This window comes from Drosophila navojoa, chromosome 4, assembly GCF_054131105.1.
Source record: "Drosophila navojoa isolate 15081-1374.11 chromosome 4, UAZ_NAV_1.0, whole genome shotgun sequence".
Lineage (NCBI taxonomy): Eukaryota > Metazoa > Arthropoda > Insecta > Diptera > Drosophilidae > Drosophila > Drosophila navojoa.
This window is the reverse complement of record NC_142892.1, coordinates 14816041-14842831: the sequence shown is the minus strand read 5'-3', so window position 1 is coordinate 14842831 and position 26791 is coordinate 14816041. Positions and strand designations below refer to the sequence as shown.

Genomic DNA, 26791 nt, shown 5'->3' with positions numbered 1-26791 from the left:
TGGGCGTGCGATGTTGTTGTTGATGTTGATGTTGGCGTAGTTGGAAGCCGGATAGGCGTTGCTTGTAGCTGCCAAATGGTAATTTATGGGCGGTACGCAGCCAAACGGGTAGGCGGCTTTAAAACGGTTCCCTAAATCGTAGTTCGGTACGGCGCTCGACTACCGACTACCGACTGCTGCTGTTGCTGTTGCTGCATACCAATGCCAAATTGAATTCGGCCAGGGATAAAGCAACGCGAGCGAATGTCTCTTTAGCGGCCCAAATCCTATTTGTACATCATCTCAAAGGTGGCTTTAAAGGATAAACTGCAAAGTGGGAATTGACTACGGCAACTGGCTAAGGCTTTGTAGAGCTGTTTTGTATCTAAACGCCCCGCTGGAACTACTACCATATATCTAACTATATGATGCATAGCAAATTGCAAAGTGTTGAATTGTGGAATGTGGGTGCTATGTAGGGACGGGGTTAAGGTGTAATTTACAGGGTACTTTTTGGGGATAGGACTGCAAATTGGCATTTGAATGGGAAAGTGAGGAAGCCTCCGCTTGGCTTAGATGAAATATTACTATGAATATAAGGAGAGACCTAGTTGGTTATTTAGTTAACTATACAGAGTTATGCCTTTGCATATAAGGTGTGACCTAGTTAGTTATCTAGTTACCTATATATAGAGCTATGCCTTTATATTATAGATTAATAGATTATATAGGAACAGCTCTTTGTGAAATACTGCCAATTAAATTATCTCTTATTAGGACTTTTATTTCCATTAACTATTTTTCTATATATAGAGTTGCAAGAGTTATATCAGCTAGCTAGCTAGTTATCTGGTCTACTCTCGGAAGTCTGTTCGCTGATTTAAAGGAATCATTTAGAAAATATAGACCTGATGGTCTCTAGACCTGATAGCAGTTTCGATAACACTAACAAGATATTTCCCCTGTTCTTTTTCTCAGTTTTCCATGTGGAACACCTGATGAGTCTTCATTCTAAACTCAAGACTCAACTCTTTAGTTGCTCTAAGCAAACCCATTAGAGGTTTTCCCTTGAGCTTAAAGAAAGTCTTGAATCTCACGGATAAATCTGTGAATTACACAAATGTACTCTTCTATTCTAGTTAACTCTAATGAGCGTATTTTATCGATATTTTTCCTCTTCTGCTGCTCCTGCTGCTCCTGCTGCTGCTGTTGCTCGCTTCCTTTTTAATAAGAAACCCAACAGATTTGCTAGTGATTACTGGTTTTCCCACCCACACTCAAGGCGGCCCGTAGACATCCGCTTGGTAGTGCGGCTGAGTGTGAGTGAGAGATGAAGGCGAAAATCATCTCGACAGCTGAACAAACAAGTCATAATTTGACGAGGAAATCGCTGCCATTGCTGCGCATCCTGCTTCCTGCTGCCACAATTTTCCTGTGTGTATCGTCCCTCTTTGTTTTTATTCTTCTTCTGCCGTCATTTAGCCGTTAGGAAAACCCCTAAACGTTCATTGTTCAAAAATCCAAAAAGGAGTTATTTCTCTAGTCCCACACACACACACACATAAACACCCCCCACATACACACACCCACACACACACACATGCATGTGGCAATCCGTAGCACTCACATCTTCATTTCCCTATCCTGTTCATCAGCTAGCAAAATGTCGCTCATTTATTTTGATTACCTTTTGCCGAGCGGGTAAAATGCCAACAGATTTTTCTCTCTTACTCGATGCGTTTTTCATTTCTTCATTACGTTCTATTTTCCAGAGCATACACTTTTAATATACCCAGTCCATTTGTAGTTCATCTGGACGAGTGCGATGAGTCGACGAGGGGGACGGATTTCTATTTGGCTTCTGCCGTTCTGGCCAACTTGAATTTTAGTTAAGAGCTGAATCATGGCCATCAGCGTTGATGAGCTTTATTCCCCGGTGACACTTTTCGCTTCGTACAAATTTAGTGTGGCAAATTTAGCACACACACACACACACACACAGAGAGAGGGAGGAAGAGGGAGGCAGGCAGAGACACGCGCCACAATGGGCATTGGGCAATAATAAAGTTGCTAGAGTTGAGAGAGGATCCTTGTTGGCTCGTCTCGTCCTGTCTGGGGCTCCATGTTTCCGTTTCGTCTTGACTTTTGTTTGCCATTCTTGCCAAAACGAAATTCCATTATGAATCCTTGCTCATTGTTTTGTGCAATGTCGGTTTGTGGGTTTATCAAGGGCGTGCCGTTCCGTTCCGTGCCGTTCCGTTCCGTTCTGTACTGTACCGAGAGCTCCTGGTTGCTACGGCATACCCATTCCATTCGCATACACAAAATTAATATTACAATTTTTGCGCTGTCGACTCTCGCTCGCTGCCCCGGTAATGGGTCCGGACCGGGACCGGCAGAGGCAGCGGCAGTGGCAGCGGCAGCGGGCAGGGATAGTGGCAGGGGACGGTGCCTGTCATAAGAGGCGAAATTATTTCAGAAAGCATATTTCAAAATGAAATTTTCTTGCGGCTTTTTGCTAAAACAAATGTTTGGCCTGGCCGGAGCAACGCCTGGACGGCCGTGCGCCCTGGCTCTGGTTGGGTGAATCGAGCCTGTTTTATAATGAAATAAATTTCATTTGCTCATTGAGTCGACAAGCCTGCTTGGCCGACATGTGTGGCCAGGCATGAAGACGTTGTGGAATTTGCATGCATGTTGCTTGTGCCAACCACCAACACCAACGAAACTGGGACGCATTAGGACGGACTTTCAGTTTGTGGCCAGGCGTGTGCTCAGCGTCGCATTCAAGGTATTAGGTTATGGCCGAAATGAAATATGACAAGCCTGACAAAAGGACGGCATCTATTGCCCGCACACATGTCGCCTGTCCCAGCAGCAATGAAACGTGCAACAGCAGCAGTTACGGCAGCAGCAGCAGCAGCAGCAGCAGCAAAACCACTGGCAGTGGCAGCAACACCCAATAGCAAATATTTTGGCTCATGTTGCGCACTATCGCTGGCTATAACAAAAAGGAGAGCATCCCTGCGTCCTTCACATCCTTACTCTGTTCAGCTATCGCTGCTGTCCGACTGACTGTGCATTAAATGCCACTCTGGCAGCCAGTTCGCTTTAGCTTCACTCATTTCCAGGACGATGGCTATGTGGATGACGGCTGCAAGGATGAGGACGAGGCGGCGGAGGACGAAGACGAGGACGAGGACGACTATGACGATGATGTTCCGAGTCCGTCGAGAAATGTTCCCCCGCTGCGCTCCGCTCGCTCCCCTGCGCTCCGTTCACATGAAGTGAAGCCAAATGCTGAAGCAGCAGCAGCAGCAGCAGCAGCAGGCATTGCATATTTTCCAGCTTGTGTCGTCGTTGCGTCAGCGTCATCATTATACCCTGTAGCAGTGAAGGGGGTACGCAGGGGGTATCATAAATGAAACATATGAAACATGCTTAAGGCGTGTATTTGCTAAACCAAATTTCTGAAGCAGAAGAAGCATGCAAGCAAGTATGAAATATGCTTAAGGAATAACATTTATATAAAGTATTGAAGGGGTTGCAAAGCGTACTCTATGGGGTAGTCTGAAATATGTAGATTAAGTATAAATATAAAATATAAAATATAGAATATAAAACATAAAATATAAAATATAAAATATAAAATATAAAATATAAAATATAAAATATAAAATATAAAATATAAGTATAATATAAAATATAAAATATAAAATATAAAATATAAAATATAAAATATAAAATATGAAATATAAAATATAAAATATAAAATTTAAAATGTAAACTATAAAACGTAAAATATAAAATATAAAGTATAAAATATAAAATATCAAATATCAAATTAAACTATACAAATATAAATCTCCCCTCTAAAATATCAATATCCCCTCTCCTGAGATCTCTCCGAGTATAAAATATAGAGAAACTCCCCTCTCCCCTCTCCCTCTCCCCTCTCCCCTATCCCCTCTCCCCTCTCGAATCTCCCTCTCAAAATCCCCTCGATCCCCTCTCCCTCTCCCCTCTCCATCCTCTCACCTCCCCCTCTCCCTATTCCCTCTCCCCTCTCAAAGCTCCCCCCCCTCCACCTCTCCCCTCTCCCCTCTCCCCTCTCCCCTCTCCCCTCTCACCTCTCCCCTCTCCCCTCTCCCAATCTCCCCTCTCCCCTCTCCCCTCTCCCCTATCCCTCTGCCCTCTCCCTCTCCCCTCTCCCCTCTCCCCTCTCCCCTCTCCCCTATCCCCTAAAAATCTAAATGTCCCCTCTCCCCTAAATCCTAAATCACCCCTAAAAGAAAAAATTCCCCCGTAAAAATATAAAAGATAAATTTTTACAAATAAAATATAATCAATTAAAAATAACACATAAAATATTAAAAAATAAAAAAATAAAATATGGAATAAAATATACAAAAAATATAATCAGAGTATCAATCGCTTCTTCTACCAACAGTTTGAGCAAAACTCCCTGACTTCCCCATGCATATGCCCACACTTATTGGAAATTCGACAAATTGAAGTTCATTATGAAGCTTTCAGTTTTCATTTCATGTTCGTAATCAAAATATTTGCTAAGTAGTTTGTGGCTTATCATTGGAAAATTGCTTTTATTTCAGTTATAAATAAACTCGGTACGCTTATGGAAATCCCTGGTCGAGAGCTATTGAAGCATAGGAGATTTTGCGTTGCTTTGAAGGCAATCAAAGCGTATCTTAGCGGCTGGCACACTCGAGTGGAGACTGCCAACTTGTCTTAAAGATAAACAAGTCGACATTTTGACAACCTAAATACGTGCTGGCAGCAGGATGCGGCTAATGTGGCACTGGATATGAATGGAGGAGCTCTGCACTGTTTTATGGAAAACTTCATCAGCTTTCCGCAAATAATTGAAATCAACTTTGGACTTTAAGTTTGGTTTTGCCTGCAATTTATATGTAAATTTGATTAAGCAAACACTGCAAGGCAGTTAGTTGGCTTTGCCTTGATCCCAAATCCCCTACCCCTACACGTCCCTCTCTCACACTTCTTCTTCTTCTTCTTTTAGCTTGTCGTAAGTAATTGAAAGAAAAAATATGCATTTGACCAGCGTCGTCCTTTCGCTTAACTAATGTAATTTAAAATGGACGAGTGGCAAATTACTTGCCCTTAAAAACGCGCTGGCCCGCATATCCCAACACTAAATCCCCTTCTGGCCACGCCCCCCGACTGGTGTTGCGTAAATTGCCCAGCGCAAATCCCTCCTTGAAAACAAAAATTGTTAAAATAAATTGTGTGGGCACTCGCAAATTGGTTTGGCTTTATGCTTGGCTTCATTTGTAATTCAAATGTTTTTTTTTTCCTTTTCGCGAATGTTTGTTTAATGCCAACAATGCGATCTGGCAACGCCGCGGATCGCTGTGAATGTTGTGAAATGCAACAAGAATTTGAGCTCATTATTCACAACATAATTAGTATTCATAGAAATATGCTAGCTGTCGCCTTTCTATGCGATTCGTTGAAATGTGATGAAAGCTGCAAGCAGAGAAGAAATGAAGGTGATGGATAGTGAGCGATGGAAAGAGTAAACAAAAATGGGGTAGAGCGAGAAAGGGTGAGAGACAGAGCGAGAGAGAGAATGATAAATAGAAAGATAGGCAAAGAGTCAAAAGGAGAGGTGGAGAGAGAGAGAGACAGAGAGAGGTGAAGGTACACACAACATACTAGAAAGTGAGATAATGAATAATAAAGATGACATCTATAGATATAGAGAGATAAAAGTGATACAGCAAGATGGAAGACAAGATCGTCTCATAGAGAGCGAGGAAAAAATAAATATAGAATTAAGGAAGTAGAGAGAATGAAATGGAAGCATAGAGAGATTGAGGGAGTAAAAGGAAAAATGTTGCTATAACGACCGAGTTATATTATTTAGCAAAGACAGCGATAGAAATATATGTAAGGAATGTGACAGGGAGAGAGAGAGAGAGAGAGAGAGAGAGAGAGAGAGAGAGAGAGAGAGAGAGAGAGAGAGAGAGAGAGAGAGAGAGAGAGAGAGAGATAGAGCGAAAAAAAGAGAAAACAAAATGTAGCAATGGTAGGCAATAATAATAAGTATTAATGTGTATAATGCTATAATAATAATAGGATTACATGAGAAAATATATTGAAATATGTATTTAACATATTATTCTATATTTATAGGCATAAGAGTACGCACAAAGAGTACAAACAAACAGGGTACAAAAATGAACACAGCGAGCTCGGCTCCTTGGCTAAAGATTAAGTTATTCAATTTCAGCAATATAATTATGTATCAAAATTAATTATGCATGCCCCTTTGTAAATAGATTTGTTTCGCTCACAGTTCACGACTCACGATTCACTGTCTCGTCTAGACTTCAACCCAAAATCCTCATTAGCCGAGCTGTCCGGGCAGCCGACACATTCATCCAATTAGTGAAAGATGCTCGAAAAGTAAAACAATAAATGCCACGAAAAAATAATTCCAGCTTAAAAGCATATTTCTCCCAGACCACCCCATTCGCAGCTGCTATTAAATGCTAACGCACTAGGAGAGAGGAGAACAGAGAGAGAGAGAGGAGAGTGGAGAGTGCAGATACCCAAGTGCCCAGAGCCAAGAGCCCAGAGCCAAGAGCAGCTCATGCTTGGTAATCAAGCCACTTAGGTTCTATAAAAAATAGATCATAATTCCGTAAGTTACACCCGCCAGCAATATGCAAAGAAATGTATTCCTCTCCACTTATATATATGTATATATACAAATTTTTTGTTGGTGTTAACAGGAAAAACTGGCTAATAAAACTGTCATCAAAAAGTTGTAAAGCAATGAATGCTCAAGAAAGTGGAATATAACAATTCAGCAATTGAGAAAGTGAAAAATCTGGAGGCAGAAAAACTTTCTGTCAGAATGTTTTAATAAATAATCGTAAATTTATGCTACACACACACACACACACACACACACACACAGAGAACGAGATTTACATTGAAAAGAAAAGTTCATCCGCATTGAATTTTGTTGCACATTGCTTTGCACTCTATCAATTTGTGCTGAAGCACTGAGCGACTGCATATACCCTACACACACATACACACTCATATTGTGTGTGTGTATTTATGGATTTTTATTTTGGCATTTTTCGTTCTTGTTCGTTCGTTTCTTTTTGTTATTGTTGTTTAAAAAGTTTGCGCCACTCATAATTCCCGATTGCTCTTTTGTTCAATTGCAAGCGAGTGGCTAAGTGGGGCGAGTGCGGGCGCGAGGGGGCGGACTTTGCTAGCCAGCAGAAAAAGGGGGCCAGAAGCAGCAGCCCGTATCGGCAAGTTGTTTTACGCAACATTTGCTGTGGCCAAGAAGCCCCAAAAGACCAAAAGACCAAAAGACCAAAAGACCAAGAGCCAAGCAGCGAACGAGCAAAGCCCAATGCCAACTTCGACTCGAGATGACTCGAACGGCTGTTTTCCTTTAGATAGATACATATATATATAGATATATGTATATAGATATATGTGTATATAAAGTTGTATATCCTTGCTTCCTTTTTTTCGCTAATTGGAAAAGTTGCAAGTTGTGCGGGCTGCGGCATGTGGGTAAGCCACATAACCGCTCAGATGTTTTCAAGTCCTGAATATCCTAGTGACTGGACGTCCGTGCGGCTTTTATGGCATTCGCAATGCTTATTAGCAGCTGACACGGCGTCAAAGTTTATAAAGCATCAGATTTTACACTCGTAATTGCCCATTAGCGTACACTGCCCTACAAAATAGCTAATTCTATGTGTGTGTGTGCTAGTGAGTGTGTATTAGTGTGTGTGTGTGCCCTGATGCGCCTTAAGCTGCGTCTTCCTGCGCTTTATGCCATTGTAATTACAATAACTGAATGACTTATATTTTGAGGCAAAATGCTTGGCATATCCGTCTGCTGCGTCTGATAATTTTGCCCTCCAGGCTTGACACCAGCCACCCAACCACAGCACCACCCAGTCAACCCACTCAGCCGACAGCCAGATTAAGTTGCCGCTGAGAGTGCGCCGGCGCAGAGAGCGTGCCTCGTATACTGGGAAATTTTTGGTCGTTGGCGAGAATGTCCTCGCACAGGACACGACAGGAGGACCAACTGGCAAAAGGTGTTCAGTTGGGCTAGTCAGTCGACTGCCACAAATGGCCGCGTGCGGCAGACAAAAGCGCATGAAAAATTCATGAGCCAAAAGTGCGTCATTATTAAGCAAACGACGAACATCATCATCATCATCACCGTCAACAGAGCGTCGCAGGTCGTCAGAATCGAACTTTGAGCGGCCAATGAACGGCTTTCGAATACCCAAAACATAGAGCTAGTCGAAGCTAGCCGTCAAGGTGGGTGTGTGAGTGTGTGTGCGCGTGTGTGCGTGTGTGAGAGACTTGACTTTCAGCTTGTTTAGTTTTTGGTTTAAAAAACAAAAATTGGAAACACACACACACACACGCTCACAAATTGAATGGCAAATCGAAAAGTGCTTGACAAACGAGTGGGAAAAAATGAAGAGAAAAAGAAAAACACACGAACAACAAGCAGAACAACAATAAATGGGACAACATTTCAAGTGTATGCTGGTGTGTGTGTGTGAGTGAGTGTGCGGTCAAAGGCAATACAAATACACAAGTGCTTTGGCACTCTAAACACAAATAAATATACTCACATTGTACGTACTATATATAAATATATGTATATACATGTATTTAACCGCATATATCTAGTATATATGTTCTGTATAAACCAAGAGCAAATGTTGATTATTTGGCCATTCGATTCGGCGCAAGTAAACCGCATTAAGTCCACCGACTAACATCGATTGTCCCTGAAACATATTGAAGTATCTTTGGTTATGGCTAAACACAAATTCAGTTTTCATTTTCTGTTGCATACTTTGCGGCGCCGCTGGAAATTCGGTTTGGTTGAAAAATCCTTCCTAGCTGCCGCTCGCTGAGCTGTCTAACGCATAAATACTATTAAAACTTTAAATTTTGTTTATATTTTGTTTTGAGTTGGCGTTTTTTTTTTGTTTTTTTTTTTTTTTTGCGGAAATAAAAGTTAAGCTGGCTCAATGCAGAGTTAAATTTAACAATCAAAAAACTTTGTATTTTTGTGTTTAAGGCGAGAGCTTAAGTATGTGTATGTGCGTGTGTGCCACAACAATACCACAATATTTCACATATGTAAATTAAATGAAATTTCCGTAATTTATTCGCATGGAATTAATTGAATTCAACAAAAATTGCATTCGCAGACAGCATGTGCCTCACATTTTTAAATGACATTTGCTTAATTGATATGAATATATAAATATATTTTCGATATTCATAAATGGCTGGACAAATATAAGTTTTAATGCGTACACATATTTAAATTAAATTAAGAGCTAGTTAAACTTCAATTGATCAAAAATAACATGGCGTTGGAATATTTAAATAAAATATTCAAATTAAAATTATATTATAGAAGCTGAAAATAGAGTAAAAAATCTGTAATTAAATTAGCCTCAGTTCCTAAGGCATATGCAGCAAATTATTTGATTGATTATTAAGTCTAGTAACTAATGAATGAATTGTATCAACATTGCATATAGCTTAGCAATATGGAAGGTCGAGCACATGAAAATCCCCAATGGAGTGATATTATTGACATATTTTTCCGTTTTTATTTTCTGTGCATATTTTTTATGCTTTACGTTGACGTCAATAAAGTTTTTGCTTCGAATAAAAAAGGAAATGAAAAAGAAATAATTTAAATAAAAAGTTCAATAAAATTTAATATTGTTTAAAGTATATGTTTATTTCTATGCTGACACTCTTGTATGTGTTTTTTATTTATTTTGTTTTTTTTAATAAAACAAACAAACAAACATAAAAATAAAAAATATATATAAATATAATAAAAAGAATATATATAATAAAATATATATAAAATAAAATATATATAAAATAAAATAAAAAGAATATATATAATAAAAATATATGTAAAATAAAATAATAATATATCAAAAATAATAATAATAAAAAAATCATTGCATTGAATAAGTATTATAATATTACCTTAAAATCTATAAAAAATAATGAAATAAATGAATCAAATAGGCATAAGCTCACAAAGGGATTACTGGAGTACTTCATATGGCTTCCATAAAATGTATTAAATACGAAACCTTAAACATTAAAATTGCATGCTTAAACTACTTATTAACTTTTATTAAGTTAAGCTCAGTGGCATTAATTTAAATACTTCATTTGGACTAGGTAAACGTAACATACTTTACCAACTAAACTAGTACATTTAAATTATATATTTATTAAATTTGCCTGCTAGCTTAGCAACGGTAATAGCAAGAGGGCTTATAAACTAACTGTAATACAAATACAAATTCTTAATAATAGCATAATAATGTGCAACGCTGGAATGTGGCTCAAGGCTTTGCATAGCAAAGAATATGCTCAGAATTCTATCATAGTCTGACTCTAAATCAGCACAAAGTAAACAAAGTTTGGACTTGTAATAGAACGCGACTCTATCGCGCTCTCTCTTTCTCTCCCCCCTCCCCCCTCTCTCTCTCTCTCTCTGTCTATTTAAATGAGCTTGGCTGTTGTCAGCCGCTTTGAGTAGAGCTTCAGTTTTGTTTACATCTTTTTGCCATGCAAAACCAAATGAATAATGAAAGAAAAATTATCTTAAGCAATTCGCTTGTAAGACGAGCGCACGCTGCTCTCTTCAAAAAGTTCCAGGAACAATTTCAGTTTAAATATTCTGCTAGGGAGGTTCTGGGAAGAGCTTCAAGCAGCAATAATTATGCATTATGCGCACATGCAAATCAAATAAATCAAATCAATCTCAATTTACACAAGTAATAGATGGCCAACTATAATTAAACACAATTCAGCTGCCGCCCGAAAGTATGCAATGAAAAAGTGAAAAGGCCGAAAATAACAATATGAACAGCTGAACCAAAAAGGGCAAACAGAAAACAGAAAGTAGAAAAAAAAACACAATAAGAGTGGGTAGAACAAAGTATGCTTAGTTGTAATGCGGTAAAATTAGGGAGAATGTCGCTGGCCGAAAAACGGCAAATGCCATGCGGCCGTTACATAAAAGCCCACTAAAGCCCCGGCCACTGGGCGTGGCATAGTTTATGGCATTTTAATCATTTAACAACGCTTTTGGTTTGCAGTCAACATGCAAATTGCTGGGCGAGCAACCGAACAAAACGAACAGAGCGAACAGAGTGAACAGAGCGAAGCGAAACCAGCGCCAGAAACACAATAAAAAATTGCCTATAAATGGGCGGAAGAGCAGAGTCCGATGGGAGCGACGCAGGTGGTGCTGTCGGAGGCGTAGCTGCGGCATTGGGTGGCAGGAATTTAGTCGCACGCACAAGGACAACAACAGCAAAGCGAAGGACAACAGACAGCGGCAGCAGCAGCAGCAGGAGCAGCAGCAGCGGCGGCTGCGGCAGGGCACTCAAACAGAACAACAAAGGGAAACTTCCGCATAGGATGCGTCGAAACGGAAGTTATTTTGGCCATTTGAACGCACGGATCTATCTCATCTATTTGTGCTGCTATCTGCTGCTGATAATGGCAGCAGCTGGCAGCAACAATGTGGTAAATGGACTCAAATGCTACTGCAATCCAAAGGAATGCGATGTTATACGCGCACTCGACTGCCCCGGCAAGGGCCTAATGCTCTGGGATCCCTGCCAGTAAGTTGAATGGCCCCAAACCCCTTCATGCATACATCCACATTCGCATATATCATACATTTAATGTGCATCGATATTCGCATACGTAATCTGTGTACTCTGTTCTGCCCCCCCTCCTCTCTGCTCGCAGATGTTGTCGCATTTGCGCCAAAACTCTGGGCGAATCCTGCGGCGGACCCGGCGGCTTTTCCGGCCAATGCGAACCGCCCCTGCAGTGTGTCACCAAACTGCCCATTAGCAGCGGCCTGGGCGTCTGCATGGGTAAGCATCTATCGCATATCCTATTGACTCACAAATACACATACATACATATGAATATCTAATGGGCATATGCGCCGGCACGCAACGGGTTAATGTGCATAGCATTTTGGCTAATCGCCTGGAGCAGTTGGCCAAGTCTTCCATTTGACCAAATTGAATGCCATTACTTGAACAGCGGGAGGCCTACGTGAATATGATTTGATTTGAATATGAGCTGGGAATAATTCTATTTCATTTGTCTAGGTCTAACTGTTATCTATTAGAGACTAAACGTGGTTAGAGTCCAGAGTTGACTGCTTTGAGGAGATCTGAGTGAATATTGGCGATAAGTCACAATATTTGTCTACTTTAACTACTTGTCTACGTTTAACTAGGATCTGGTTTGAGTCCAGAGTTGACTGCTTGAGGAGATCTGAGTGAATATTGTGGATATGTCACAATACTAGCATGACGAGTATCTGAGACACATTTATTAATTATATACGCCACGCTCCTAGTAGGCGTATAGAAAAATGATTAACATTCTATAGATCTTAGCCTTCTCATTTTAAGACAATGATACAGACAGACCTCAAAGTGAGCATTTAATGAAGCCTATATGCTCTTTTAGACAACAGTGGCGAGCATAAAATGTTAGACTTAATAGAATTGTATAAATCTGCATGCGTAAATATAGTGCAACAAATTCCAGTCAAGCGCTAAAACTGTTGAGATAGGAAAATTCAAAATTCAAAATGCAAAATGCAAATGTAATTTGCAGTGGGCGCTAGAAGAACAATAGAGGCTGGCAGCAGGAGGTTTAATTTAAAAATAATATGTATGTACATTTGTATGTATGTATGTGCGAAATAATCAGATTTAAATGACGCGAAATGCTGTTGAAATCGAATGATTTTGCAGCATTTATATTTGATAAATCATACATATGTATGTATATTAAATGCTGGCTTTTGACGTGGTCAATAATTTGTTTGTGACAGACCTGCAACACCTGACGGCGCTCACCTTTAATCAGCTCAGCAACTGTACGCAGGAGGAGTCGATTGTGCTGGAGCCGGGCTGCGAAATAACCAACAAGCGCTGCCAATGCTGGCCCACAATGCGCACCTGTCGCAGTCAATTGTCCAACGATGGCGGCTCACCGAGCGATTCACGTTGGCATTTCAAGAATCTCGAGGTAAGCCACATATATAAATGATATATATATGTATGTATATATTTATGTATATATCCATAATGCATTTATATAATGAAATTTCCATTAATATTAAATCGTTTATTTATTTGTTAATTGCGCACAGGACTGCCAATTAAATTTGCAAAATCTAATTAAAATCGAATTGGAATTCGATGAAGACTATAAAATCTCACCGAGCAAATTCACATACAAAAAGCTGCGCAGAAAGCGAAAATCGTTGAGGAAGCGACTGTGGGTGAAATGATTGCCAAGCATAAATGAACGATTGCTAAACGATTATTTAACAATAATTATTATCATTATTATTGCTCCATTTTCATGTGCAGCATCATATTGGAGAATGGCGACAGTTCGCATGCCATATAAACGTCCCTCTTTCACATAAATACAATTCTTGTACAGATACTAATGCTTAATTCTATGACATGTGGCTAATATAAATACAATACGATAATAAACAGCATATACATATACATGATAAATATATAAATACATAATAAATAAATATATATATATATTATATATACACGCACATGCTTGCATGCGTGCATGTGACATGTGGCTATTGTATGTAATCCCTAAGGCATTTGTTACTTTATTGTTTTTAACAAAACAATTTGTGCGCATCCATAATGTATTATACATTGCAAATTTCTATTCCTAAACTAATGACAAGAAAATACAAATACACAAATACCTAAACAATAAATTTAAAGCATTTTACCAGTGTTGTTGCTTTCAAGAATAATCCGATTATGGCGAAGCATCGAAATATATATATACATATATACTTATATAAATGGCCAATAAATTGATGTGTTTTTTCTTTTAGTTCGGGCGTGCTTTGTAAGTTGGCCAAAAGCCAATACTTAAGTCATCATTGCTGCCTACCGAGTCTGCTATTTGAATTACGCGCCTCACTTCTGTTACCTGCTATGCTAACCGTTTCGTTACCCGTTTGACTTGTTGACATTTTAATTTGCATTGAGGTACTTCACTGCAACTGCAAATTCTACTGCATACTTTTAGGCAGTGTATTTAATTGAACTGCGTACTTGAAGTTAATTTAAGCGAACTAATACGTAGACATCGACACGAACATGAGCTCGTAAGCTAACTGGAAAGTTTTTGCAAGTGCGATGATCCATGACTTCGAAAGTACATTTAAATTTATGTGTGGGTGCTTTTATAGGCCTAATTATAGCAGATGAATCGCTTACCGTTATAATTCAAATTTAAATTGGTTAAATAACTTTTTCCGCGCTGCTGATTGTTATGTTACGTTCGAACCGGTTAACATACAATCCTTTTACAGCACTAACGTAAATGCAGTAAGAATTGTCTGCTCCACAGCTGTCGATGGTTTAGAATTGTTTGCTTAACAGTTGTATATAATACTAAAATACAATTTAAACAAATATATATAATTTCATGCTTAAGCATCTTTACAGTAGCTATAGAAACAGATAACATTATAAGCAGGCCAATTTGCCTCAGCGTTTATTGCATTTTTTTTAAATCAATTTTCAGATTTAAAATTAAAATGAAAATTGGTTAAGCAAAGCACAATTCAATAGATTGTAGTGGCAACAAAGAAGATTCTTGCCACAACATGATCATCTTTCTGTATTTTTAATGTTATGCGAAAGGTAAACTCGGGCACTGTTGGGGGGTAGTCATCCGGTTGGACCGTAAAGTTGCGAATTTCGAAGAGTTTGTTCTGTTCTTTCGCAAATTGGGATATTATAATTGCTTGGGATATATCGAATTGGATTACTTACGCCAGGTATTGGACACTTTTTTGGCAAATTGCTGTGCTGTTGAACGCGTTTGTACACCTTTCCATACATATTATCGCTATACATCAATTTCAGGTATTTGCAGCCATCGACTTGGCTGCTGCCCAGTTTAATTATACTATTGTCCGATTTGATAATGTCTACAGAAAAGTGTATATTAAATTTCGGTTCTGTTTTGACGAGCATGAAGCGCGCAGATATCATGGGTTCGGGGCGCCTCCTCTGAACAATACAGGTCAACTCCTTGCCATAAGAGGGATCGACTAATACACAAGTGAAATTGGCAAGATCAACGATAAGGTTGCGCTGTGGAATCATATTGATAAGAAAGTAGTTGAACTAGGATAGCGAAACTCACCTTGGCCACGCTCAACGAAGTCACAAAGCCAATAAGGTATATCCAAGCCCGATAATTCATGGTGCTAAGGTTATACTTCAACTACGAAAGCTGCCTCATAACAGCTTTTATATACAAAAATGATAATAAACTCATTTGCTGGCGTTTAATTATAATGCCATCAATAACCAAATGAAATGTGAAATGTATATTTAATATATACGAGCTATTTACTTTAATGCTGATGACATGGAATTTTCCATCGACAGCACTGCAACTGCAATATATCGAGAGGGTATTTGAAAATAATCAAAGGCTGATTTTAACTAAGCGGACAATGACGTAGACACCGGTAAGATTAAGATCAACCGTCAATATAGCATGTCTTACTGATGTTAAATGCATCGCTGGGCTTTCGAAAATTGCTTTACAGTGAATTGTTAACCGTTTTATTTCAAATTTGAATTGGTTAAATTACTTTTGCCGCGTAGCTGTTTGTTATGTTACGTTCGGACCGGTTAACATACAGTCCTTTTACAGCACTGATGTAAATGCTGTAAGAATTGTCTGCTCCACAGCTGGATGATGCAGCGTTACAGTCTTGCTGTCAATGGCTTAGAATTATTTACTTAACAGGTGTATGTAATGGAACTTGAATTTTATATACTTTCGCAGTGGCTTCAAGCTGACTGCTATGAGACTAATTTCGTATTTGAGCATTTTTACAGCAGCTATAGAAACAGTTAACATGATAAGCTGGCCAGGCCAATTTGCCTCAGCGTTTATTGCATTTTCTTGAAATCAATTTTAAGAGTTAAAATTAAAACGAAAATTGATTGAGCAAAGCACATTTCAATGGATTGTACTGGCAATAATGGCGATTGTTGCCACAACATTATCATCGCTCTGTATCTTAAATTGAAGGCGATAGGTGAACTCTGGCACTCCTGGCGGAAATTCATTCGTTTGGATCGTGTAGTTACGAATTGCAAAGAGTTTCTTCTGTTTTTTTTTTTTTTGCAAATTGGATTATTACAATAGCTTGGGAAATAGTGAATTGGAATACTTACGCCTGGTATTGGACACTTTTTTGGCAAATTGCTGTGCTGTTGAATGCGTTTGTACATCTTTCCATATATATTATTGCCATACATCGAGCTAAGGTATTTGCAGCCATCGAGTTGGACGTTGCCCAATTTAATTGTAGTGTTGTCGGATTTGATTAAGTCCAGATAGAAGTGTATATTAAAGGTCGGCTGTGTCTTGGCGAGCATGAAGCGCGCAGATATCATGGGTTCGGGGCGCCTCCTCTGAATAATGCAGGTCAACTCCTTGCCATAAGAGGGATCGACTATTACACAAGTGAAATTGTGAAGGTCAACGATAAAGTTGCGCTGTGGAATCATATGGATAAGAAAGTAGTTGAACTAGGATAGCGATACTCACCTTGGCCTTGGCCACGCTCAAGGAAATCACAAACCCGATGAGGTATATCCAAGCCCGATAATTCATGGTGCTAAGGTTATACTTCAACTACGAAAGCTGCCTCATAACAGCTTTTATATACAAAAATGGTAATAAACTCATTTGCTTGCGCTAAATTATAATGCCATCAAAAAGCAAATGAAATGTGAAATGCATATTTAATTTATACGAGCCATTTACTTTAATGGGCTCTACTAACACTTCGAAGTGCTTCATTAGCTTTTCAAAAATTTTATATTTATTTAAAATCGTTGAATTTTTATTCTTGCAAAGCTGACTGTTATGACAATTAATAAACAAATTAAATCAATTTTCAGAAATGAAATTAAAATAAAAATTGGGTAAGGAATGCACATTTCAATAGATTGTACTGGCAATAAAGCAAATTATTGCCACAACACGATCATTTCTCTGTATTTTCAGGGTCATGCGATGGGTGAGCTCGGGCACTGCTGGTGGATATTCATCTGCTTTGACCGTATAGTTGCGAATTTCGAAGAGTTTGTTCTGTTATATTGAGAATCGGAATATTACAATTGCTGGGGAAATATCGAATTGGAGTACTTACGCCGGATATCGGGCACTTTTTTGGCAAATTGCTGTGTTGTTTAATGCGTTTGTAGTATTTTCCATACATATTATTGGTATACATTAAATTGAGGTATTGACAGCCATTGAGTTGGCTGTTGCCCAATTTAATTATAGTGTTGTCTGATTTGATAAGGTCCACATAAAAGTGCATATTAAACTTCGGCTCTGTCTCGGTAAGCATAAAGCGCACCGATATCACGGGCTCGGGGCGCCTCTTATGAACAACACAGGTCAACTCCTTGCAAAACGTGGGATCGACTAGTACACAAGTGAAATTGGCCAGATCAATGATAAGATTGCGCTGTGGAATCATATTGATAAGAAAGTTGTTGAACTAGGATAGCGAGACTCACCTTGGCTTGAGCCTCTCCCAACGAAGTCACAAAGCCGATAAGGCATATCCAAGCCCGATAATTCATGATGCTGAAGGTACACTTCAATAGCCGAATGCTGCTTTTATATATAATGTCTTAAAAAATTTAATGTATATTTAATATATACTAGTAATTTAGTTTAATGAGATCTATTAACAAACAGTATGAACTCGAAATGCTTCATTAGCGATTTAAAAAATGTAAACTCGTGAAATTGCTATTGCTGCAAAGCTGACTGCTAAGACACGCGTTAACCGTTTCACATACAGACTTTGAAACGGTTACAGTCTTACAGCGCTGACGTACATACTGTAACAATTCGCAGCACCACAGCCTCGATGGCGCCAATTCAAAATGAAGTTAAAAATTCAATAGGCAATGTAATTCATTTGTCCTTCTAATTAAATATGAAATAGGCAATGCCAATTCTTGTAGTTCTGCATTTAGAAATGTTATATTAACATATATGTAAATATATTGAAGCAATTACTCATTTCAATATCGGGCCGATGCAACAATCAGAACATCGCCCAGTGCTTGTTTGAGGCGAAAGAAATTGATCTTGACTTGGAATGTCAGGGCAGGCATAGCCATGGGAATATTTTCCAGACTAATTGTATGGTTGCGTACCTCGTAGAGTTTGTTCTGTAAGGAGATTTTATTTATTCTATTATATATACTATAATATTTAGATTAGTTGCACAGAACTTACGGGTTGAATGGGACATGCCCTGGGCAAATTGCTGGCTTTGAAAAGTGTCTCAAAGATGCCGCCTTGGAATTTCTTCTTACACGCTGAGCTCAGGTACTCGCAGCCATCGAGCTTGACATGCTGTATGTTTATCTTAGAGTTATCCTTTTTGATAATGTCAAAATCGACCATCAGGCTGAACTGCTGAATCGCTTCGCTCAGACTGAAGCTTGCACTCAGCATTGCCTCGCCGCTCTTCCTGTTGCTGCTGCAGCTCAAAACGGGCAACAGCGAAGGAACAAAACACGCACAGCTAAAATTCCTGATTTGAATTATAACTGGGCGTCGCTGTAACAGAAATTGATTAGCAAAGAGAGGAGAGAGAGATGGAGGGAGGGAGAGCGGAGTCTTACCTTAGCCTGGCTGGTGGCCAGTAGAGCGACCACTACCAGCAACCAGAGCCAAATCTGCGTTTTCATGATTATTTCGAAAAAATTCAAGGGAAATTGCGCGTTTTATACCAATAAATTTAATGAACTTTTAATTTGTTTTGGCTGCAAATACCACAAAATGGATTAATTTGTCGCGCATTTTTGGGCTTTTTTGATTTCTAGATTATATATATTTGTTGGTTAGATATTTGGAATTTGTACTTATAATATAATTTTGTTATTTGAATGTTGACCTCGTTGCTCTTTGGTTATTGGGTTTGGTAAATGGTAATAAATCAATTTTATTGATTGGAATTTCATTTAAATGTAGAAGTGAGCTTTTCATGTTATTTTCTTTGAGAAGCAATCTAAGTTCTTCTCATGTAAGTCCTTCTCATGGAAAAATCTTTATTTTGAATTAATAATAATAAATAATAATTTGTTTAATTTAAAAGACTTATATAGACACTGATTTAGGTATTAATGCATAAAAGAGGAGCATGCTTATATACAGAAAACACCTGATATGATGATCAGCTCGGCTAAATGTCATCACAGCGAACACTAAGAACTTACAGAGATAAATGAACTTTAAATATTCATATCTAAATATTCTTGGCCCTGTGCACAGCATTCAAGACTGCAATGAATGTATTCTAGATTTAATAGACACAAGCTAATACCATAAGCATTTATAATTCAACATATAAATATGAATATATATTAAGCATATGCTTGAGCCGGGGCTCATTTCAATACTTGGCCGAAGCCTCTAGGAAAACATCGCCGAATAGCTGTTTGGCCCGATATAGCTTGAGCTTGAAGTTGTATGTCAGAGTAGGCAGAGCCATGGGAATTCTGTCCAGAGTGATTGTATAGTTGCGTATGGTGTAGACCTTGTTCTACAAATAGAACGGCATTACAGAGATTAATATTACATTCTTTATGCACTACTTACGGCTAGGAATGGGCATGATTTTGGGAAATTGCTATTTTCGAAAATTCTCTCAAAAACTTCGCCAAGAAGTTTGTTCTTGGACGCAGAGGTCAACTGCTGGCAGCCGTCGAGCTTGGCGTGCATGAGGCTAATCCTGGAATTGTCCTTCTTGACAATGTCAAAGTCAATTAGGAGACTGAGCTCCTCCACTGGCTGAGTCACCAAGAGGCTCACATACATGCTGGCCTGACCACGTACTTTGCTGTTGCTGCAGTTGAATTCTGGCATGAGCGATGGCTGCATCGACACGCAGGTAAAGTTCTTGATTTTAATTGTCAAAGGACGATTCTGAAATGCAAATCGATTAGCAGAGAGGCCTAATGAGTGGAAGGAGCCTTACCTTAGCCGGGCTGGCAGCTAGCAGAGCGACCATCGCCAGCAGCCAGGGCCAACATTCGTTCAACATGATTCTCTTTGCGAGAATCAAAGCGAGCCAAGCATTTTATACCAAATGTATTAATGTGCTTTTAATGTGTTTTGTTAGAAAAACAAGTATTTGAATAATTTGCTGCGCATTTTTCCAACTGAATTTTATAGTGTATAAATTAGTATTTCTTATCTATAATATGAATTTGTTATTTGATTTGTGATTATGCTGATAAGCGAAAAAATAAATAAATAATATAATAATTAACTTTAGTTTTTATCTTAAATTGAAATGACGTTTTATTATTAAACCTAAAAAAATAAATACATACATTGAAAGGCAATTATGCTTTGCCTCAATTCGCTGCACCACAACCTCAATTTATGTTATGTCGATTTTAGCATTTTTTGTTGCCTACTTTTAGGCTGTCGAATTTAAGGCATGCTAGATGTATTTTAAACGCCATTTAATATCGAATAGTGAATATAAAAATTTGATAATCAATAAGAAAACACCTATAGTCTTCAAATGCTACTCAATTCGGTTTATTTTATATTTTTATTGTTACTCTGCTGCAAGTTCTACGTATTCGGGCCAACAGAAGTACTGTTGCTTTGGGCTGAATGAGTTGATTTTCTGAGCCAAGCTGGAAGTCAAGTGGGGTCAGCTGTGCGTAAGATCTGAGATCTACTTCGGCGCTTAAGTGTTCTGAAGTGCTGGCGGTATTGAAATCGTTCGGCTCGCTTATTGAGTTGTTATACTTTGGGCTGTTGCGCTTGGAGTGCGTTACAAATGATGTAGCGCGCACCTTAGTGGAGCAAACAAAAGCAATTAGACGCCATCTTTTGACAAGCTGAATGAAATAGTTTGCGCTTGCGAGCCGGCGATCGAGCTGGAGTTTGGAGATTGAGATTGAGATGAAGGATTGAGGAATGAGGAATGCCAAAGAAACAGGCGTTTATCAACTGGCCACATCGGACAGGTCGATGTCGATGTCGATGTGGATGTGGATGTGGATGTCTAACTGCCAATGAGCCGCGGGGGGACTACTGTGGCCGAGCGCCGTACAAACAATGTGTGGGGAACTCGAGTGGGGATGGCAATACAAAGAGGTGTTAAAAAATTCTACTTTTTATGCTCTTAATATGCTTTGATGGACATTTGCGATATAATGAAATATGTTTTTATGCCTCGAGGCTTTGTTTTGTTTTTTTTTTTTCTCTCTAAAAAGTTTATTTTAATTTTAACTGTGTTTTTTCTCTGTTGTTGGTTTTGTTGTATTTATTCTCTTTGGCCCGCCCCACCGCCTATTGTCTCAGTTGTTTGACAAGCGATGCGTACAAATCAAAGCAGAGCCAACGAGCTGGACAGCAGCGCGGCGCGCCACGAATCTCTGGCTCGTTTGATTAATAGCCGCACAATTGATATGTTAAGTGGTAAATTACGCCATTGGCACGCAAATGTGTCGGTCGGGCCAGTTCGGGATTGCTGTTTGTTTAAGGCGCCGCTAAGGGGACAGACAGCCTACTGAACGATCTTGATCTTAAAGTGATTTAATTTTGAATGGAGAAAGTTGAACAGCAGCCGCACAATTATTCAATTACTTATGTCCAACAGGGCTCCACTGTGGGTGGAACTCGAATATCATTGAGCTTTTCTTTGACCAATGGAAACTCCATCGGCTACAGCGGCTACAGCTGCTGCTGCTGCTTAAATTAAAGGCCATTAGTCCAATTTTAACACGCTGTTGGGCAGCAGCCACAGCAGCAACAACAACAACAACAACAACTGCCAACTACTTTACATTTTATGGCCTCATTTATATTATTTAATAAAAAGGCAAATCAAGTTGAAATCCATTAAAATCTTTTCCATATATACTACCAATACAATGGGCAGTGTCATTAAAATTTTGCCACGCCGTTAAAAATTAAAAAAAAAAAAAGTGGAAAAACAAAAACAAAAGCTCAAGCCAAATTCTCTGATGTGTTATAAAAATCATTTAAATGTCGCGATCGCCATAGAGTTTTATGGAGGCCCATGCGATCGATCTGCCCGCTGAATGCTCAACTAAAATGATTTAATTTCGAAACGTGTCGTGCACATTTGATGATCGATTTCTTTATAATCTGAACGGGTATCGATTGCCATTGTATTGATTTTATAAATTGGATATATATACATATATATATGTATATGCGTATATTTAGACATGATATGGAATCGAATTTAGAAATGACACCTATCGCTGGCTGACGTAAATAAATCTTGTTCTTCTTCTGTCTAATTGTTATTTTTAATGTATTATTAAGTTTATACTTTCAGCTGAGCATTTGTTATTTGTTATTGTTACTAATTTAATATGAAAATTATAAACTCAGCATAGCAATATGTGTATATCTTACTTTTTTGTAATATGTTTAATTTATATATATATATATTTTTTTTTAACAATTTGGTTTTCTTCTTATAATAACTCTTATCTAATTTATTTTTATTTATTTATTATATATATTTTTTTTTAATTTTAGCAACACAATTCGCTTATTTATATATATTATTTATTTTATATTTTTTATTTATTATTTAGCTAGCAAACTAAGCTTTTTCTTGTGTTTGTTTTGTCTTGTCTATTTTTATTTTTTAATTGAATATTTATATTTATATTTTTTATTTTATGCTTATGGTTACAGCTCCACAATTAATTTATTTTTTTATATATTTATTATTATTTTAAATTCTAATCTTACAGCATAACAATGTATATTTCATATTTTTTATTTTTTTATATTTATTATATTTATTTCTTAACAGCTTTTGCTCTGCATGTCAAACAGAGCCATCAACTGATGCTTATCGCAGAAATAAGATTTAGTACTCGAATTGGAAATTCAGTTTTGTCTAGGCTGCCCTTATTTTCAATTCATTTAATGAAATTCGCAGCGCAGCCCATAAATAAAACTGTGGCAAATTCTCTAAGCAACTTGTTGAAGTGTCATAAATAAAGCAAGAGCAGCCAGAGCCAAAGCAAAGACAGCGAGCCTTGGCGCACAGAGCGCTTCAAGTGTTTGTCATTTAATAAACTACACACATCTGCAGAGCTGAGTGTGTGTGTGTGTGTGCGTGTGTGTGTGTTGTTGTTGTTGTTGCTGTTGTAGTTCTGCCTGCCGATTGCTGTTATATGATTTCATATATCATCAACATACGCGTCGTAGCATAGGGCCCGGTCTCTGTCTACAGCGCCTGCCCCTCTCGCCGCATACTCTCTCCCTCTCTTTACCTTGCTCTGCCCTTCTTCTGCCCTCACCCTCTCTCTGTCGCTCTCGCGGGAACAACTTGTTGAGCATTGCGCAGGCGTGCGGCATTTAGTTCAGGCTGTCCGCATGCGCCTCTTGTTGTATTTTTTGATAACATTTTATTGTCCGCTTTATAAATTATTGGCGTTTGCAGCGTTCCCAGTTGTTGTCCGCGGGCAGGACGGCGGGACTGGACCAAAAAAGTATCCTTTTACGTGCACATTTTTTGGTATGCAGCGTGTGTCCAAATTTGTGCAGCGCAAATAAATACTAAAGTATATATACTTTACTTAGAGAGCCGTTCAGTTTGAGTTCCGTTTGGGCTCGGCTCGCAGCTCGACTGTGTGTGCGTGTGTGTGTGTGTGTGTGTGGCTGTGCGCGTGTTTTGGCCTTTTAGGGCTTGTCGCCCAACATCGAATTGAGTGTTGTTCTCATTGCTGTTGCTATTATTGTTGTTGTTGTTGTTATTGTTGTTGGTAGTGTGAAAGTTGCTTTAAATATCGAGCTGGACACTGCAACAGCAACAGCAACGAGCTGCCAACAAATCAAACCATTTATGTCCAAACCTCGATCGCAGCTCACAAGCATTCGCATTCATCATCGTCAAGTGGCAGCAGTGCCTCCACAAATTCACTCCGAAGTGCTGACGGTGCTCCCTGCACCTGTCTGAACTTGAGAGCTGTCCTTCAATTATATAGCACACCCGCTGTGCTCTACTGGAACTGCCAGTCCCTCAGTCTCTCTCTCTCTCTCCCTCTCTGTCTATCTGGAGCCCTCTTCTAACTGGAGTCCATAGTGCAATTGCTGCTCATATACACTGCTAGAAGTTTGGAGCTGTAGCGTTTTAATGTCGACTCTGTCTGGTATTTCAATCATACCTAAAAAAGAGAGAAAGAAACGCGAGCTCATATCTCATATGAGACTCACGGCGCATGATCAATCGAAATGATATAATTATATCCCAGAGCCAGAGCCAGAGCCAGAGCTACAGTCACAAACCCAGCCAGAGCGCTTGGGCTCTGTGTAAATTGATATCAACAAATTACGCGAAAAAATTTCAAAAATATTAACGAATGTGAATGATATAATGATGAGATGACGATTGTGGAATACACTTAACGAAAATAAGGGAGAAGAGGCCAAGAAAGAGAAAGAAAGAGAGAGAGAGTCAGAAAGAGAGAGAAGGAAGAAATTTATAGATGTATAATTATATTTATATTAAATATGTAAGTTTCCTCTAAATGAACTTCCAATTAAAATTAAATATAATAAATAAATATAAAAATATAATTAAATATGTTTATTTACTTACTAACATTTCTTGAATATTTTGTTGTTATATTTCTTTATAGTTCTCATAAATATCAAACTGAAAAACTAAAAAAGATCTTCATTTCGTCTCAACTCCTGGACTGCTTCGGCTTTCAACTATAATTTTTTCAACTCACACTTAATTCGCCCTCTCTCTTTGTAGTTCACTTGCAATTTCTTTCAGTGTATTGTCGTCCCTAATTATGCCCAATTTAAAAAGGGTTAATTAAGGCACAAAACGCAGCACACGAAATGTCCCCATCCGGGGCGTTATTAATATGCGACATTTCTGATATCTTTTTGCCCCCAGGCAAGGGGCCAGACAGACACAGCGAGAGCGAGAGAGAGAGAGAGAGAGAGAGAGAGAGAGAGAGAGAGAGAGAGAGAGAGAGAGAGAGAGAGAGAGAGAGAGAGAGAGAGAGTCAGAGAGTCCTTCTGTGCGATCAATGCTACAGAATATATACAATAATTACATACAGCATTTGTCATAACACCAGATATGGACACAATGTTTGCGCTTGGCGCGAATGGCCAACAGATCGCGGCCCAGCACCGAACTATGCGACAAATGTACGCAAAAAATTGTAAATATCATCATCGACAAGATCGTCCCATCATCAACAGCAGCAGCAGCTGAAGATTGGGGGAGGAGGCTGACGCGGATGCCTACGGACTGAAATGATGGGCATTTTATAAATAAAACAAAATCATAAATGATGCGCTTGGCCCAGAGCCAAGGACAGCCCCGGTAGCAGCTCTCGACAGTTCGTTCCATCTTCGGGCCTCGGCGGGGCTTTTTTCGGGGTGCTATAATAATTACAGCTGGAACGTTGGGGCCTTGGGGCCATTGGGTAGACATTTCGCGCCGGAATTCGGAGCATTGTGTCATATTTAATACAGAAATTTTAATTAAACATAATTTGTAAGGAGTGCACGTTCGCCTGTTCCCCCCCCACACACACACCCTCCTCCTGACGCATCTGCCTTCCACCTTCTCCTCTAGCTCCTGCTAGATGCTCGCATGTCTGCGAATGCTCTCCAGTTGTTTGCCTTTGATTGCTCTGCGTTGATAGCTTTGGCTTACGCTCGAATAGAGTAATTTATAGCACTAAATGGTCCCGGTCCATGTCCAACTTGTGTCTAGCATTCCCAGAGAATGCCTTTGATCGTATCGCAGCTCCTCGATTGAGCGATAACAACTGCAGGACGGAACAAGACTGAGCCAACTAACTCTTTAGATATTCATTTACAGCTCTTAATAAAGAATATATATGTATATACATACATGTATAACTTAGTCCTTCTTTAACTAATGTTAGTCGACCCAACTGCCAGCATTTACAGCGTATCCCATAGGTCGAGGGAACTTCCCTATCAGCCAGCTCTGCTCGAAACCTGGGCGCGTCTCGTTCGTAGCTCCAATGTGTGTGATTTTTTTCAAATGATTTGAACTAGTTCACAATGCTGACCCTTCCTGGCCAGCCGGCTTCACTGGGCTGGCTGCCTACCAGATTGAGCTGGGCTCTGCTTCGGTTTGGTTGGCTCAACGCCTGCGGCCGGATTACATTTGCAAGACAACAATGGGCATTTGGCATTGGCAACTGCAGCGGCGTTGGGCGTTTTTATTTTTACAGATATTGTTTACTATTTTCGAAAAGAGTTGGCCAGCCACAGCCACAGCTCCAGCTCTAGCTCCAGCTTGGGGTCCAGCTCGTTTCAGGTTGTGCTCGGCTGTGCCCTCTCATTGTTGTGCGGCTGCTCCAATCATCATTTTTGTAGATATTCGCTTGGTGATATATTTTGGGTGAGCGCTTCCGGCAAATCGGCGCAGTGAAAGGTCAACATGCGGCCAGGAGAAGCTGTAGCTGTAGCTGAAGCCAACTTCTGCATGCTGCTGCTGCTGCTATTGCTGCTGCCAGGGAGCTTGAGATTCGTGTGGCAGCCAAAT

General features: G+C 39.2%; 5 protein-coding genes across 5 annotated transcripts; 1 reads left to right on the top strand and 4 right to left on the bottom strand.

The window, feature by feature from the left end:
• The first annotated feature begins 8104 nt into the window (after window positions 1-8104).
• Window positions 8105-13964, top strand: cmpy (crimpy). Its single transcript, XM_089259653.1, has 5 exons — window positions 8105-8331; window positions 11175-11705; window positions 11836-11966; window positions 12947-13143; window positions 13268-13964. Exons 2-5 carry the CDS (start codon window positions 11284-11286, stop codon window positions 13406-13408), a joined length of 891 nt encoding a protein of 296 aa, XP_089115779.1. The 5' UTR covers window positions 8105-8331; window positions 11175-11283; the 3' UTR covers window positions 13409-13964.
• A 690-nt stretch (window positions 13965-14654) lies between these two features.
• LOC115565667 (uncharacterized) lies at window positions 14655-16823 on the bottom strand. Its single transcript, XM_089260351.1, has 3 exons — window positions 16747-16823; window positions 14946-15269; window positions 14655-14884 (listed from the first exon to the last, which is right to left on the bottom strand). The coding sequence occupies exons 1-3, from the start codon at window positions 16810-16812 to the stop codon at window positions 14735-14737; spliced, it is 540 nt and encodes a 179-aa protein (XP_089116477.1). The 5' UTR covers window positions 16813-16823; the 3' UTR covers window positions 14655-14734.
• Window positions 16824-17142: 319 nt separating this feature from the next.
• LOC149091428 (uncharacterized) lies at window positions 17143-17795 on the bottom strand. The gene is made up of 3 exons (XM_089259245.1): window positions 17730-17795; window positions 17354-17677; window positions 17143-17292 (listed from the first exon to the last, which is right to left on the bottom strand). The coding sequence occupies exons 1-3, from the start codon at window positions 17793-17795 to the stop codon at window positions 17143-17145; spliced, it is 540 nt and encodes a 179-aa protein (XP_089115371.1).
• Window positions 17796-18241: 446 nt separating this feature from the next.
• Window positions 18242-18906, bottom strand: LOC115565187 (uncharacterized). The gene is made up of 3 exons (XM_030390210.2): window positions 18855-18906; window positions 18463-18789; window positions 18242-18395 (listed from the first exon to the last, which is right to left on the bottom strand). Exons 2-3 carry the CDS (start codon window positions 18682-18684, stop codon window positions 18246-18248), a joined length of 372 nt encoding a protein of 123 aa, XP_030246070.2. The 5' UTR covers window positions 18685-18789; window positions 18855-18906; the 3' UTR covers window positions 18242-18245.
• A 696-nt stretch (window positions 18907-19602) lies between these two features.
• LOC115565188 (uncharacterized) lies at window positions 19603-20338 on the bottom strand. Its single transcript, XM_030390211.2, has 3 exons — window positions 20210-20338; window positions 19831-20157; window positions 19603-19774 (listed from the first exon to the last, which is right to left on the bottom strand). Exons 1-3 carry the CDS (start codon window positions 20273-20275, stop codon window positions 19625-19627), a joined length of 543 nt encoding a protein of 180 aa, XP_030246071.1. The 5' UTR covers window positions 20276-20338; the 3' UTR covers window positions 19603-19624.
• Window positions 20339-26791: the final 6453 nt, after the last annotated feature.

Bases quoted from the DNA above. Each gene is read 5' to 3' on its own strand.
- cmpy (XM_089259653.1), top strand. From the start codon at position 11,284: ATGGGCGGAAGAGCAGAGTCCGATGGGAGCGACGCAGGTGGTGCTGTC. The intron at 11,706-11,835 runs GTAAGTTGAATG...CTCTGCTCGCAG, and splicing joins ATGCTCTGGGATCCCTGCCA to ATGTTGTCGCATTTGCGCCA. The intron at 11,967-12,946 runs GTAAGCATCTAT...TGTTTGTGACAG, and splicing joins CGGCCTGGGCGTCTGCATGG to ACCTGCAACACCTGACGGCG.
- LOC115565667 (XM_089260351.1), bottom strand. From the start codon at position 16,812: ATGAATTATCGGGCTTGGATATACCTCATCGGGTTTGTGATTTCCTTG. The intron at 15,270-16,746 runs GTGAGTATCGCT...ATGATTCCACAG, and splicing joins TGAGCGTGGCCAAGGCCAAG to CGCAACCTTATCGTTGATCT. The intron at 14,885-14,945 runs GTAAGTAATCCA...GCGAAAGAACAG, and splicing joins AAAAGTGTCCAATACCTGGC to AACAAACTCTTCGAAATTCG.
- LOC149091428 (XM_089259245.1), bottom strand. From the start codon at position 17,795: ATGAATTATCGGGCTTGGATATGCCTTATCGGCTTTGTGACTTCGTTG. The intron at 17,678-17,729 runs GTGAGTCTCGCT...ATGATTCCACAG, and splicing joins TGGGAGAGGCTCAAGCCAAG to CGCAATCTTATCATTGATCT. The intron at 17,293-17,353 runs GTAAGTACTCCA...TCAATATAACAG, and splicing joins AAAAGTGCCCGATATCCGGC to AACAAACTCTTCGAAATTCG.
- LOC115565187 (XM_030390210.2), bottom strand. From the start codon at position 18,684: ATGCTGAGTGCAAGCTTCAGTCTGAGCGAAGCGATTCAGCAGTTCAGC. The intron at 18,396-18,462 runs GTAAGTTCTGTG...ATCTCCTTACAG, and splicing joins GGGCATGTCCCATTCAACCC to AACAAACTCTACGAGGTACG.
- LOC115565188 (XM_030390211.2), bottom strand. From the start codon at position 20,275: ATGTTGAACGAATGTTGGCCCTGGCTGCTGGCGATGGTCGCTCTGCTA. The intron at 20,158-20,209 runs GTAAGGCTCCTT...TTTGCATTTCAG, and splicing joins TAGCTGCCAGCCCGGCTAAG to AATCGTCCTTTGACAATTAA. The intron at 19,775-19,830 runs GTAAGTAGTGCA...TTCTATTTGTAG, and splicing joins AATCATGCCCATTCCTAGCC to AACAAGGTCTACACCATACG.